Consider the following 13,513-nt stretch of genomic DNA (forward strand, 5'->3'; position numbering starts at 1 on the left):
TAGGAGGAGCTCGTGGCAAGTTCTGTCTTAGCAGTGGGAGGCTTCCACACTCCTCCACCTCCACCAGTCTAACCGGTGTGAACTTTCCTCTCTGCTGTTTCTGAAGTTGTTTATTGTTCAGAATAGAAAGCAGGTGGTGCCGACCTGTTGAGAGTTTCCTACATTAACAGAGTGAGCATCTAAAGATGCTTCTCCTGTCCCAGTCCTCATCACTTACCTACCAAACAAGACCTCTGAGGTGAGCTAATGACTCAGATGGAAAAGAATTAGTTTTTGCTCAGTATCTTCTACAGACATTAAAGTGAATAAGACCTTAAATCTGCTGGGAAACTGCTTACCACCATTTCCCACTGTATTATATGTTTGTACTTAAAAACCCACAAGAAATAAAAGTACACGTGAACAAACAGACATGTAGAAAATTAAATACTTGTGACATTTTTATGAGTTTGCATGTGCATTTCTGCCATTACAGCAATTACTTCTTCATGAAGCCCGAGGGATTTAGGTTTTTCTGGGTAGAAGATTTTTACCTAGCTCTAGTAATTTTAGAAAGAAAGCTTTCATTATTACAAGGCAAATTTATATGAGTGACTTCTACTGCATGAGTTGGTAAAAGAAGAATAGTGTGTATTAATTTATTTACTCAGATCCCCTAGGGATTTTTATAAAATGGTATCTTGAAAAAATACAATAATAATATCTCATGGGTTATTAAATCATAGGAATTAGGGAGAAATAATTAAGAAGAGAAGGTGAAGGGGTTACTGGAGAGAAATGGGAATGTCCTTTTTGGCCTGTTCATTGGATAAGTTACTTCATTTCTTCAACTTCCCAGCCTTGCTGGCTCTGCATACACTGTTATATTCAGATTTACACCCTTTTTAAACATTATTATATAGATGGAGAACCCAGTCGGGGATTTTCCCAGGATGACATTTCTGCCCATGATTCATCTCATCAGATGGTGGGTGACCCTTCTTCAAGGCGTAAATGCAGCTGAGCCTTTGCTGGGTCTGATCAGAGAAGATCCGTGTTGCCAAAGTATAGGAATCTTCCTTCCTTCTGCCACACAGGACTCCTCCCTGAGCCTTTGCTTCAGAGTTAGTGAACTAACTGGTCTCTGCTCTCAAAAACCCAATGGGGAGAAATGATATTGGAGAATGCAGTGCACATTCTAACATCAGTACTTAAGTTAGGTTCTTGTGTCATTTTAGGTCACCCCAGAATTACCCATAATGCCTCCATAACTTCACCTTTCACAGGGATGACTTCATTGAGTTTCATTTCGCTCTGTCCTTTTATCTTCAGTATATACAAGCACCATTATATAAAGAATATTGTTGTAATTTTTTATAAGTTGTTAGAAGGTTGACTGCTGTGCCTTTAAATATTCCAGGTGATAAAATCTTTTTTATACGTTAGTATCAAGAAAAATTTGTCTGTTAGAGGATGAGGAAAGATTTACAATTGTTTTCCACTAACTCTAGCTGGAATTTAGCAATTCTGTCAGTTTGGAGGCAGTGTCGGCCTTAGCAGTTTCTGTGACTCTGTCCACAATAGAACTCACATGACCATTGTAACAGAGATCTCAAAATATTGCTTATGTTCTTCACAACTTGAAATTAGGAGATTAATAGTTATTAGACCTGCCACTAGATATTAGTATTTAATACATTATTAAAGAAGCAAAGATATTACACCACAAATTTGTTTTTCAGTATTATTTCAATTAGTTTCTTTTGTAATCTTTTGTTGTTTTGTTTTATGCATTTAAAAATACCGTTCTGAGTAGGTGCCCACAGGCTCACAAAGTAGCCAAGGGTAGGGGTTCATGGCATCAAACACTCCACTCTCAAACCGCCTCCCTGACGTGTGTACAAGAGTGCTTCCTGGCTCCCTCCGACCTGATTCACAAGTTCCCTGTAGTGAAGCCTGGGAAAGGTCCCTTCCGGCCCTCATCTGGGTGTTCTTAATACTTTGCATTTTGATCAGCTATGTCTCTCTTTTTTACCAGCCTATGAGGTATTTGAGAGAAGGGACTCTCTCATTCTTTTATTTTAATCTTCAGCACCTTGCAAGGTACCTTACTTGTAATGAGCACTCAGTAATTGCTTATTAAGTGCCACTTTTTTCTCTCTGTGTCCATCCTTGCATTGCTTTTCCTCTTTGCATCACTTGCTAGCTGGTTCTTGGCTCTTTGGCTCAGAATTTATGGCCGTAGTATACTCGTCAGGTAATGGTGATTTCTTTCATCCTGTTTCGTCAACACTGGCTTTAAATTTTTTGGAGTTAGCCTATTGGATATTGGCGTGCCTTTGATAGCCAATCCAGGTATTAGGAACATCTTTTTCTCCTTATTCAGATTGTGATCATTGATGGTTAGCTATTTTTTTTTTCTTCCAAGTGTGGCCATTTATTTCAACATCAGTAGAGTCTTGGGAAAGTTAGAGAGCTGTGTAATAAGGGCCTGTTTCCTTTCTAAGCCCACACCCGGAAGCAACATAGTGGGGAGAAAACTTCTACATTTAAACAATTGGATCCTATTATTTGTGCTGCCCCTTATGGGTGGCTTATGTTTTTGTTTTTATTTTGTTGTTGTTCTTGTTTTTTAAAATAGAACCCCAAACCTGAGAACAAAATATGTTCATTTTACTGAAACAACATGTCTTAGGAATCAGTAGTGATTATTAAGAACAAAATAAAGGTGCCTTTTTGTTATATCACATTTGGCCTAAATATAATAAATATAAGTTAAGTCAGATGAAATTTTTTTAACTAAATTTGTGTATCCTTCCACTTTACAAAGTGTACATTTTAGGTCCTTCTTTTATCTTATATATTTAACTGAAAGATAAATGATGAATGTTGTCTTTCTTTACTAAATAATTTGGCTTCAGCTTTTTTTGAGCATATCAGTTAAGTAGACCTGTTATTAAAAGAATTTAGAAACTTGCAAGGGCTCTTGTATTTTATTACATTTAGTGTTTTCAATAATAATTAACTAAATACATAATAGAAAGTACAGAGAAGTACATGAAGAAGCAAATAAACAAAATTCCATTACCTAGATTTATATATGCTAGCAGTTTAGTATATTTTTTCTTAGTATTCTTTTTTCTTACTTGTGTGTGTGACAAACTATCACAAACTGTAGTGGCTTAGAACAATGACAGTTCTTTAGCTGGTGATTCTGTAGGTCACAGATTTAGGCTGGGCTTAGCTGGGTGATTCTTCTATTCCAGGCTGATTGCCTCATTCATCTGTGGTCAGCTGCAGAACTGCTTACCTTTTCCTAGCTGGGTCCATGTCTGGTCCATGTGATCTCTCGTCTGCCAGTAGGATAATTGAGTTTGTTTACATGACAGAGTCTAGGGCCCCTAGAAAGAAACTGCAGAAGGCTGCAAGGCCTTGGATTGGCATACTTCTGTTGTATTCTTTTGGCCGAGGTAGTCCAAGCCACAAGGTGAACCCAGATTTGAGGGGTGAGCAAATCGGGTCCAGCCCTTGATAGAAGGAGCTGCAAGGTCTCACTGAGAAGGATGTGAAAACAGAAAGAAGTGAAGATTTATGGGTATTTTTGCAATTTACCACAGTGTGTGTGTGTGTGTCATGTGTACATATGGAAAAATGCACTGTATGTACAATTATACATTCTACATTTTTCATCTCCAGATAGGCTCCAAATCCAAGTTGCTAATTGAACTCTGAGTATACTGAGGAGATTAAATGATTTCTTACCTGAGAAATATCTCAACGGGTATGTAGAACAGAGGAGGTACTCAATAAATCAGAAAAGAAAGAAAAAGAAAATGTAACTTCTTTAGGCAAGTGCTTGAATTCCATTAGGTCCATTTCCTGGTAGGTTTTATTTCTCCTCTGATTTCTGTCAACATTTATTTTCCTGGTTGATGATAGCAACGCACTCGAGATAGGAAAGTGCCTGCCTCTGGGCCCCATGTTAGCTTCTCACCATCTCTGAGATCTTGGAAAAGGTCCTTGACTGTGTACCTCAGCTACTTCATCTATTTAATGAAAATAACAACCATGTCACAGCGTTATTGGGAGAATTTAATTAACTCAGGTATATGGATGTGTGTTGGTAACTCTCCATGTATAATTGTGCCCCAAGAACTCTCTGATGCTTTTGTGAAATGTCTGTAACATTTTCCTACTTAACATTTTTTCCCCATCCCCAGCATTTCAAACTGGCTCTAGCTTTCCTTAAAAGAAGTTGTGCTTTTTTTTCCCCTTAAACCACTGTTCATTTCTGCTTAGTGCATGTTGAAGGAAATTTAACTTTCACAGCCTTAGCCTGTGTACTAATCTTCAAAATACCATAGCCATTTCTATAATCTGATGAAACCTCTTGCATAATGTCTGTCTTCTTTGATCAGAAATGACAATGTTAACATCAATAGATTCTTAGACTTTTCTGACAGGAAATATTTTTGAGAATGTATAATCAGTTGTGGGGTATGCTTGTCAATAATTTTTCCCTGCAAAAATAAATCAGAAATCCTATCAAAATAGCATTATGGAAAAAATCTGTTTTCCTTAGTACTTCCTATGAAATGGTCATGCCTGAAGCTCATGGAAATTTTTATTTAGATGAAAGTAATTTGTGTGTTGACCATCTTTCCAACCAGCTAGTTTGCATAAATTTCAGGTCCTAAGTAGGAAAAAGGTGGTTGTAGTCTAGAGTCAGCCTTTTCTCTTTCAAATCTGTATCGTGTTTCTCTTCCCCTGACTGACCACTTCCACTTTCCAGACCCTGTGAATTTCACCATAAAACTTCTTTATTCCCTCCCCCTACCCACATACATGCCTTCCTACCCCAAGAAAGAGGAACATCTTCCTACAACTCCCCTTTGTTTTTCTTTTCCCTTTTCTGGACCATGAATGATTAGAATCAGTCCTCTCCCATTTTGAAAATGTGTCTGTACCCATCCTCACAGTTTGTTCATTCATCTTTAAAAATTATTTATTCTTTCTTTCATTCATTCATTTGTTGTTCATCCAGCAACAATAGTGTTGTACATGGTGTGGTGGGTACTGTGAAAAAAAAAGACATGTAGTCTGGCGCTGATGCATGGATTTTGCCCTGTTGTAGGAGGAATAGTCAATCAAAGTGTCATTTGGGCAGGGCTTTAAGGGAGTTGCAGACGAAGGCTTTGGGAGCATTAGGGGTAGGGGAGGAGGCCTCCTTATGCCTTTCCTCCTAAGGACCATAGCTTTGTGCCCACTTTTGACATGAATTAGAATCAGAAGTGGATGAGGTAAAGAACAAGATGGTGGTGGTCTGGGGCTGAATTCAGCCTTGTCGTGTGAAATCAGGGTGCTGCAGCCATATGTGCCCATTACTGCGGGGCAGCAGGGAAGAATGGCTTATTAATCTGGGGCTGGGGTCCTAGGTATGCTCTCCCCTTACAAAATGAAACCAGTTAACAGTTGCTCAGAACCAGTTGCCCATGAGTCTAGGTAGTTGATGTACTTTATCCTGTTTTTATAGCAAACCTTTAATGTAAGTATTATCCCTTCTACAGATGAACAAACTGAGGCTGATAAAGGTTCAAGATCACAAGATCACACAGCTAGTAAGTAGCAGAGCTTAGAATTCAAATCCAAACCATTGTTTCCTTACAGGGTTAATTCCAATTTTAATAAACTATGCACAAAGGAACTAATACCATAGTAAAATGCAACACTTGCAATCCTGACCATGAGTGTTTTTAAGTCAGTTTGACAGAGAGGGACAACATCTGCAGAAAGTGCTGCCATGGCCACTCAGGGCCACTGTATATGGTCACACAGGTTGTAAAGTTTGCCTCCTACAGTTAGCTGTAAACAGTACAGTCTTAAGGAACAGTCGTGGGCCCAGTTCGGGAGTTGTATCACCACAGACTGTGCTTTTACTCATATTCATTATTACATTTGAGTTTTCTCTTACTTGGAAAGGTTAGATATATTTAAAGGGGTTGGATGGAGAAATGAAACAGGAAACTAGGTAATTATTTCAGCACATATAACATACTGTGGTCTAGCTATTAATGATTTCTACTTCACGGGTGCCTGGATGGCTTAGTTGGAAGAGTACACCACTCTTGATCTTGGGGTCATGAGTTCAAGCCCCATGTTGGGTGTAGAGATTACTAAAAAACAAAACAAAACAAAAAAACCTTAAAAACAAAACAAAACAAATGATTTCTACTTTAAGCATAGTGCACTTAAATCACTATAGTCTTTTTACTTTTGTCTTTTGTCAAGATGTTTATATACCTAACTACACCTAAAGGCAAAAAAAATTCCCCAACCAACCCAGCAATCACTGGGGAATGATTTTATTTTGTTAGGCATGTGAGAAACTAGATGGCAGAGCTCAGTCTACAACTAGGAGACTGTAGGAACATGCTTGTTGGGAGGGAGTCACCCCTCCATCCAAATCATGAGCATTTGTCCTTAGTTCCTTACTCCAGGCCCTCATCTTCCACCTGGCCCATTGTAATAAGCTCCCCACTCACCTTCACCTATAGCCATATAAACCTGGATCATTTTTCTTCTATACTTAAATCTCTCGGTGCCTTCTTTAGGCCCACAGGATAATGTCCTGACTCCTTAGGATGGCAAAGGAACTGCCCTCCTCCCTTCCCTACTCCCTGCATAGCCTGACCTGTGGGCCCCAGGCCATTTCTGCAGGCTTCTACCTTGTCTTCTCCTCTCCTACATAAGACCAGGATGTGGGGAGAGTAGAAGACTCCTGCTTAACAGGTGCCAAGTGCCAGCTAGTAAATATGGAGGGAGTGCCAGAGCTGCAGAAATCGGCATATCACCACCATCACAGTAAAGATTGGATCAGGCCCGACTCATCAATAGATACTAAACCTAAGCAGATATGTACAGGAACAGGATATTTGCATGGTATTAAAGTTTCTCCCACATATTGCTTATTAGTTGTAAGGGAAAAAATAGTGATTATAATGAGAGTTTGGACTACAGTTTGTTTAGGATCAAAATTAACATCACCATTGAGAGGTAGACAGACATCATGTGCCTCCAGATGTGATATCCTGAGAAGAATATGACAGACATTATCTGTGTGGTGTTCTGGCCAGGAATGTATAACTTGACCCTAATCATGAGGAAACATCAGGCAAATGCTCTGTTAAAAAAGGAGGGAGAGGGAGAATTGTATTCTTTAGAAGTATCACTCATGATCACAGAAGACAAAGAATGGCTGTGGAAATGATCCAGGTTAGAAGGGGCTAAAGAGAAGCGGCAGCAAAGTGCAGTACCTGACTCGACTGGAGCTTGCCCTTGAGACCATGTGAGGGGAGTTGGAGAAACCATGAAGATCATTATTGGCTCAGCTGACAAAATTAGAACATACATCATTGATAAAAGTATCGTATCCATGTTAGATTTACTAAAGTTAGTAACTGTACTGTGGTTATATAAAGGGAAATCCTTATTTTTAGAAAATACACAACTGACGTATTTAGGAGTAAAAGCCCATGATGTATGTAGCTTATTCTTAAATGGTTCTGGGTGGACTGTTTATATATATACGCACACAATTTTTTTATATATAAATATACATGTATATAAAATAGAGACAGAATGTGCAAAAAAAGAGAAATGGTAAAATGTTAAAAATATTGATAGATAACAATAGGTGAATCTGGGTAAAGGGGTCAAGAGTATATAGGTATCTTTGTACTACTCATATACTTGTAACCTTTAGGTTTGAAATTATTCCCCAATAAAAAGTTTAAAAATTAAAAATATGTATCATGACCACGTGAATTTTTTTTTCTAAATAAATATATATTTTATTTTCTGTCCCTACCTTTTATCTTTCTCCTGTTCCTTTTCTCTCCTTTCTCTGTGCCCCTTCTTCTAGAAGTCCAAGGCTGGCGAGAAGGGTATCTCTGTGGGGCAGACGGTCATCACGAAGCATCGGAACACCCGCTATTACAGCTGCAGGGTGATTGCTGTGACATCGCAGACCTTCTATGAGGTCGTGTTTGACGATGGCTCCTTCAGCAGAGACACATTCCCTGAGGATATAGTGGTGAGTGAATTCCTGGGGTGCCTGCTCCCCAGTTTATTTTTGTAGAACTAAACCAGCTGAACCTTTCAGCAATCCTCCTTTTGGCTTTTGGAGTAACTCATTTCACTTAATGTTTGATTCGGGTGTGCTTTTTTGGCACTGCAAAGTAGTATTGTTTTCTAGGAGGTTCTTAGTGTTCTTCATAGTAAATTGTGGTCATGTGAACTTAAGACTCATCTTCCCAAATTCTTTTAATTAAATGAGAAGTGTATGTGGCCAGGAAACATAAAATGCAAATTCACCTATTCTTTTCTGTTACAGAGCATGAGCATATTTGAATTCCTTTATTACCTCTTTTTCCTTATGCTTAACTGGAAAATATGGCTTTTATTAATCTGACCCTACAGTGACATCTGTGATCCAACAGAAACATCTGTGCATGTTTCATATGGGAATAACCAAAGTCACATAGGAAAAAGCCTGTGACTTTTACTGATCTTCTTAACTGGTCTGGTCTATATAGGAGGAGTAGGTGTGTGCATATGCATGTCTGTCTGTCTACTTCTTCCTCTGTCCTCTCAGTTAACACCTTGGGACTTACTTAGAGGAACTAGTGAATATGTCTCACGGGCTTGCTTTTTAATAGGATGTTTCACAAAAAGAGGACTTTCCACAAAAGGTTTTTTGAGACTGAGACCAAATCACATGCCTGAGACCAGGGTTAGTCCAGTGGTCTTTTTATCCCTTTTGTAGTTAAGGGAAATGTCATTTGGGGGGAGCCAGGCATCAAAAATGTAGTTGTAACCTCTGCTTTATCCTGGGTCTGTTGATGCTTTGCTCTTGTTTATACTTGGAAGGACATTTCTTAATGACTTTAATAATTATGTGTTATGTGCAATTGATAATTAAATGTAACTGTAGGAGATTGCTCATAAATATTTCTAGAATTTTGTTCTCCTGGGGCAAAAGTAACATTGATTCAGTCGGCTTTGTTATGCTTACTTCTCTGTGCCATTAAGAGGGACAAGTATGTAAACAAAGTGACCTTATTTGAAAGATTTTTAAAGCAAATGAATTTAGACAAATAAAAAATCCCAGGACTTGATTATACAGCCAAGGGGTGAATTGTGTTTCATTGCAGAATTCTACCTGGAGCTTCACTTTACTGCATTGCCATTGCCATTCATAATCAGCAGCCTAGGTGACACGCTGTCCTTGTTAGAATTAGTGTGTTGAAGCACTCAGTCCACAGTTATTGAGTATCTGCTGTGTACCACCACTAGGTGCTGGGAAAGATCATGAGAACATGTGATTCCTGCTCCGTCTAGGGGGAGGTGGGCTGGTAAATGGGTGCTTTTTATACCATGTGAGAAATGCTATAAATGAACCAAAATCAACTTACCACCTGGTGGGTCCAAGAATGGACGCCACAAGATTAGTCAGGGCTGACACGGACATGTCCTGTGGGCCAGTACTGCACCAAGAACCTGTTGTGCTTGAACTGATTTCATCCTCACAACCCCACATTGCTAGTCACTACTGTATTTTACATTTTGCTGCTGAGGAAACTGAGGCATCAAGAGGTAAATAACTTCCTCAAGGTCACACATAGTTAATCAGTGTCAGAACAAGTATTCAGACCCAGAGTCTGGCTCCAGAGCCTCTGTTCTGGGAAGAAAGGAGGAGAAGGAATGTGCAAGGGCAAGAAAGGCACGGAAGGATGCAAGAGACCAAGGCCTTGGCTTTTAGCCCTGCCCAGGTACATGCTCACTTCAGAATTAGCCTTCTTTTGTGCACACTGTGACCACTGAGCTGGGAGTCAAGGAGTCTTTACTAGGCGTTGTGGGGTGGGATGGAAGACTTCTGAGCAAATAGTTAGGTCTTTATCCATGATAGTGTTTTAATGAATCCTAAATTCCCTTTCGCTTCACAAGTCTCTGCATACCCAACTGGGTTTAAGCTTTCCTAAAATGTCTTTAGCTTGTATATTGGAAAAGAATGTCTGTGATCCTGGAAGTTTTTTGAAATTCTAAAATCTCTCCTTTGACACCTTCTGTTTCCTCTCTCTGTGAACCCCATACAAAGATGATTTTAAGTATGTGTGGGTGTTGTGAGAACACAGGCCCTAAAATTCATAGGATTGTTCAGGAGCACCTTGGCTTTTAAGTCCGGAAGAACGAAGAAGCAAAATTCTTTACAGCTTGATTAGCTATTACGTGGCATATTTGGTAAGGATTTGAGGTTTAGCAGGAGGCTGTATGTGTGTGGTCACAGCTGTAGCCTTGGAGGGAGGGGCAGCACATGCATGTGCCTGAATTGGTGTGAATGATAATTTCTGCAGGGAAAAATAAATTGTAATAATCTGTGAGCACGTCTTCTCTCTTTTTGTCCGATCTTTTCTCCCTTAATACTCCACCGTTCCCCCTCCAATCGCTTGCATTTTTGGTTCCTTATTCCAGGCCTCTTATAGAAGTAGGAATATTTCAGTCATGTTTTATTTTCAAATATCACATACTTTCTTTTATTATTTATTTATTAAAGATTTTATTTCTTTGACAGAGAGAGAGAGAGATCACAAGTAGGCAGAGAGGCAGGCAGAGGGAGAGGGAGAAGCAGGCTCCCTGCTGAGCAGAGAGCCCCATGTGATGCGGGGCTCGATCCCAGGACCCTGAAATCATGACCTGAGCTGAAGGCAGACACTTAAACGACTGAGCCACTCAGATGTCCCTAATATCACATACTTTCTAATAGTATCACCATCTGATGGCTGCTGCGGCTTATTCATCTTTGTTATCTTGGCAAGGAATGAGATATCCCTATCTTTACTACTTTGGTGGCTCTATAGGGAAGAGTTTTTTCCATTACAATGTTGTATTAAATCAGGGTTCTACAGAGGAACAGAGCCAACAGGGTTTGTGTGTTTGTATTTAATATAATAGGTATGTTAAAAGTATCTATATATACATCTTAAAAATCCATATATATTAAGATTGTGTGTGTGTATATATGGCATTTAAAATTTTTTTTATTTAAATTCAATTTAGTTAATATATAGTGTATTATTAGTTTCAGGGGTAGAATTTAGTGATTTACCAGCTGCATATAACACCTAGAGCTCATCACATCATGTGCCCTCCTTAATGTCCATCACCCAGTTACCCCATCCCCCACCCACCTCCCCTCCAGCAACCCTCAGTTTGTTCCCTATGGTTAAAAGTCTCTTATGGTTTGCCTCCCTCTCTGTTTTTATCTTATTTTATTTTTCCTTCCCTTCCCCTGTGTTTTTGTTTCTTAAATTCCACATATGAGTGATATGTGACATTTTTTATAAAGAATTGGCTTATAGGATTATGGAAGCTGAGAGGTCCCAACATCTGCAGTTGGCAAGCTTGAGACCCAGAGGGCCGATGGTTTAGTTTCGAGTCCAAGTCCAAAGGCCTAAGAACCAGGAGAGTTGATGGTGTAGTTTTAGTCTGGGAGCCTGCCGGCTTGAGATCCATGAAGAGTGGATGTTTCATTTCAGTTGTGAAGGCAGGAAAAGCCAAGTTCCAGCTCCAAACCAGTCAGACAGGAGGAATTCCCCTTATTTGAGGGGGCAGGGTCAGTCTTTTGTTCTATTCAGCCCTTAACTGATTGGAAGAAGCCCACCCAAACTAGGGAGGGTAGTCTGCTTTACTCAGTCTATCAATCCAAATATTAAACTGATCCAAAAACACCTTTAGAGACTCACCCAGAATAATGTTTGACCAAAAACTCTTTTCTTTACCTTGTCACATGAGAAGCTCTGATTCTGTGGCAGATTGTAGTTTCCTTTTTCGTGAAGCAGCCACTTTGTTTTGGTTGGTTTGTAGCACTCTGTAGATCCACTCCATTAGCCATATACTTTGTCCTGGTCATCATCTAGCTTTCCAAATGGCCAAGTTGTGGATTTTATAAGGCAAACTTTTAAAATTTAAAGGATTATCAAGGATTGTTTGGGTTCTGTGTTTCTCACTGAAATTGATGAAAGCAGCATGTAAATGCCTTTGTAGTGTAGTATGTCAACTAGACCAGTTAGAGATGGGGAACTTGATGTTATGTTTTAAGATATAATATAGTGTATAATTAAGTATATTATAAATCTATTCACATATAAATTATACTTATTCCTGTATATGATATAATGTAAATACGCCCACAGCACCATTTTTCAGGCCATTAGTTGCTGCAATCATCCCACTTCCACTTTTGATATCCATCTACACCAGAACTGTCCTCTGGGAGATGGGGATCCTGCCTAGTGCTCTAATGGGGAGTTTCATCAGGAGATAAGAAAAAATGTAATCAGGTTCGTTGCTGTCTCCACATCTTGCAGATGGTAGCAGAACCATTATTTGGTGGAAATACTAAATACATTCCACATTCCTCAGAGAAATTTTGTTTTCATTAGCTGATATAACTGTGGCATCTGACACTGGGGTAAAAAATGATTTTTTTCTTCTGTTTTTCTGTAACTCTAGTCCACACAATATGCTTATCAGGTGTGAATGCTTCTGGGCAGGCGCTTTCATCAAATGCAGTATGACATCAGTGTTACTGGCTAGTGAAGAACTAGCTTCTCTAAGCTGTGGGTATTTGCTCCCTAGAACAGCTGTAAGGGTACAGCACAATTTCAGTTTTTTAACTTTGAAAATCAAATTGAGAAAATCAAGTTTAATCATCCCAAACTATATATTTATGTATGACATAAATATAGTACCTTATGCAGCGTGAGGCTTTAGTAAAGAAAGTTGCAGTCTCTTAGTTGTAGAATCATTGGTTATAGATCATTTTATAAACACAACAGAAGAGAAACCTCTAATGCAGGCTGGCCTATCCATATTTGAAAATAAATTTACCAGGCATCAAAATACCTGTGTTAGGATTACGTAACAAGAGAGTATTTGGAACAGTAGGGAGAAACGTTCTTTGGACTACCAGGAAATTTCTTTCCATACCTAGGTACATTATTTCTCTGATAACTAGAAAATGTCTCAAATTTTTTTCTCTCAACAATACACCTGCAGAATGTGTGTATCAGCCCAGTTAAACTCAGTATGCAATCTGTAGCTGTCAAGGGAAGTAATAAAAGATGTATTGCTACATGCCTCCATCTGTCAGTCTGTGAAATTGCGACACACTTCCTGATGAATTTTTTTGTCTCCTCTTAGTTTGATGGGAATGAAAGTTGCCCATCTGAGAGAATGCAATGAGCACAGTGATTCCAGGTCCTCCTTTTAGCTGCTGCTAAAACCTGGGATCTTCTAGCATGCCCATGTTGACATGAGAGTGATGGCTGCTTCCTTTCATCTGAACTTAGAGCTCATTTCAAGGGAGGTGGATGGTGTGGCGAGATCTGGATAACTCTAGGACGAGCGCTTAACATTCACCACTGGGTGTGAGAAGAGAAACAGGACCATTTAGAAATTTGACAGCAAGAGTTCA

At 39.2% G+C, this 13,513-nt stretch overlaps 1 protein-coding gene across 8 annotated transcripts in view; it reads left to right on the top strand.

Annotated features, from left to right (window-relative positions):
- KDM4C (lysine demethylase 4C) overlaps positions 1-13,513 on the top strand; it is a 459,189-nt gene that overhangs the window by 406,019 nt on the left and 39,657 nt on the right. For 5 of the 8 annotated variants that reach the window (XR_013443953.1, XM_078062213.1, XM_078062209.1 and 2 more), the window contains 2 exons: positions 5,547-5,597; positions 7,901-8,071. Coding sequence is in view for 6 of the 8 variants with exons in the window: in XM_078062213.1 (XP_077918339.1) it covers positions 5,547-5,597; positions 7,901-8,071 (222 nt within the window). In the remaining 2 variants the exon portion in view is untranslated. Of the gene's footprint in view, positions 1-5,546; positions 5,598-7,900; positions 8,072-13,513 lie in introns of those variants that run through there. The other 3 variants (XR_013443954.1, XM_078062210.1, XM_078062211.1) reach the window with 3 other exon arrangements.

Source organism: Halichoerus grypus, chromosome 14 (assembly GCF_964656455.1).
Source record: "Halichoerus grypus chromosome 14, mHalGry1.hap1.1, whole genome shotgun sequence".
NCBI classification, from domain to species: domain Eukaryota; kingdom Metazoa; phylum Chordata; class Mammalia; order Carnivora; family Phocidae; genus Halichoerus; species Halichoerus grypus.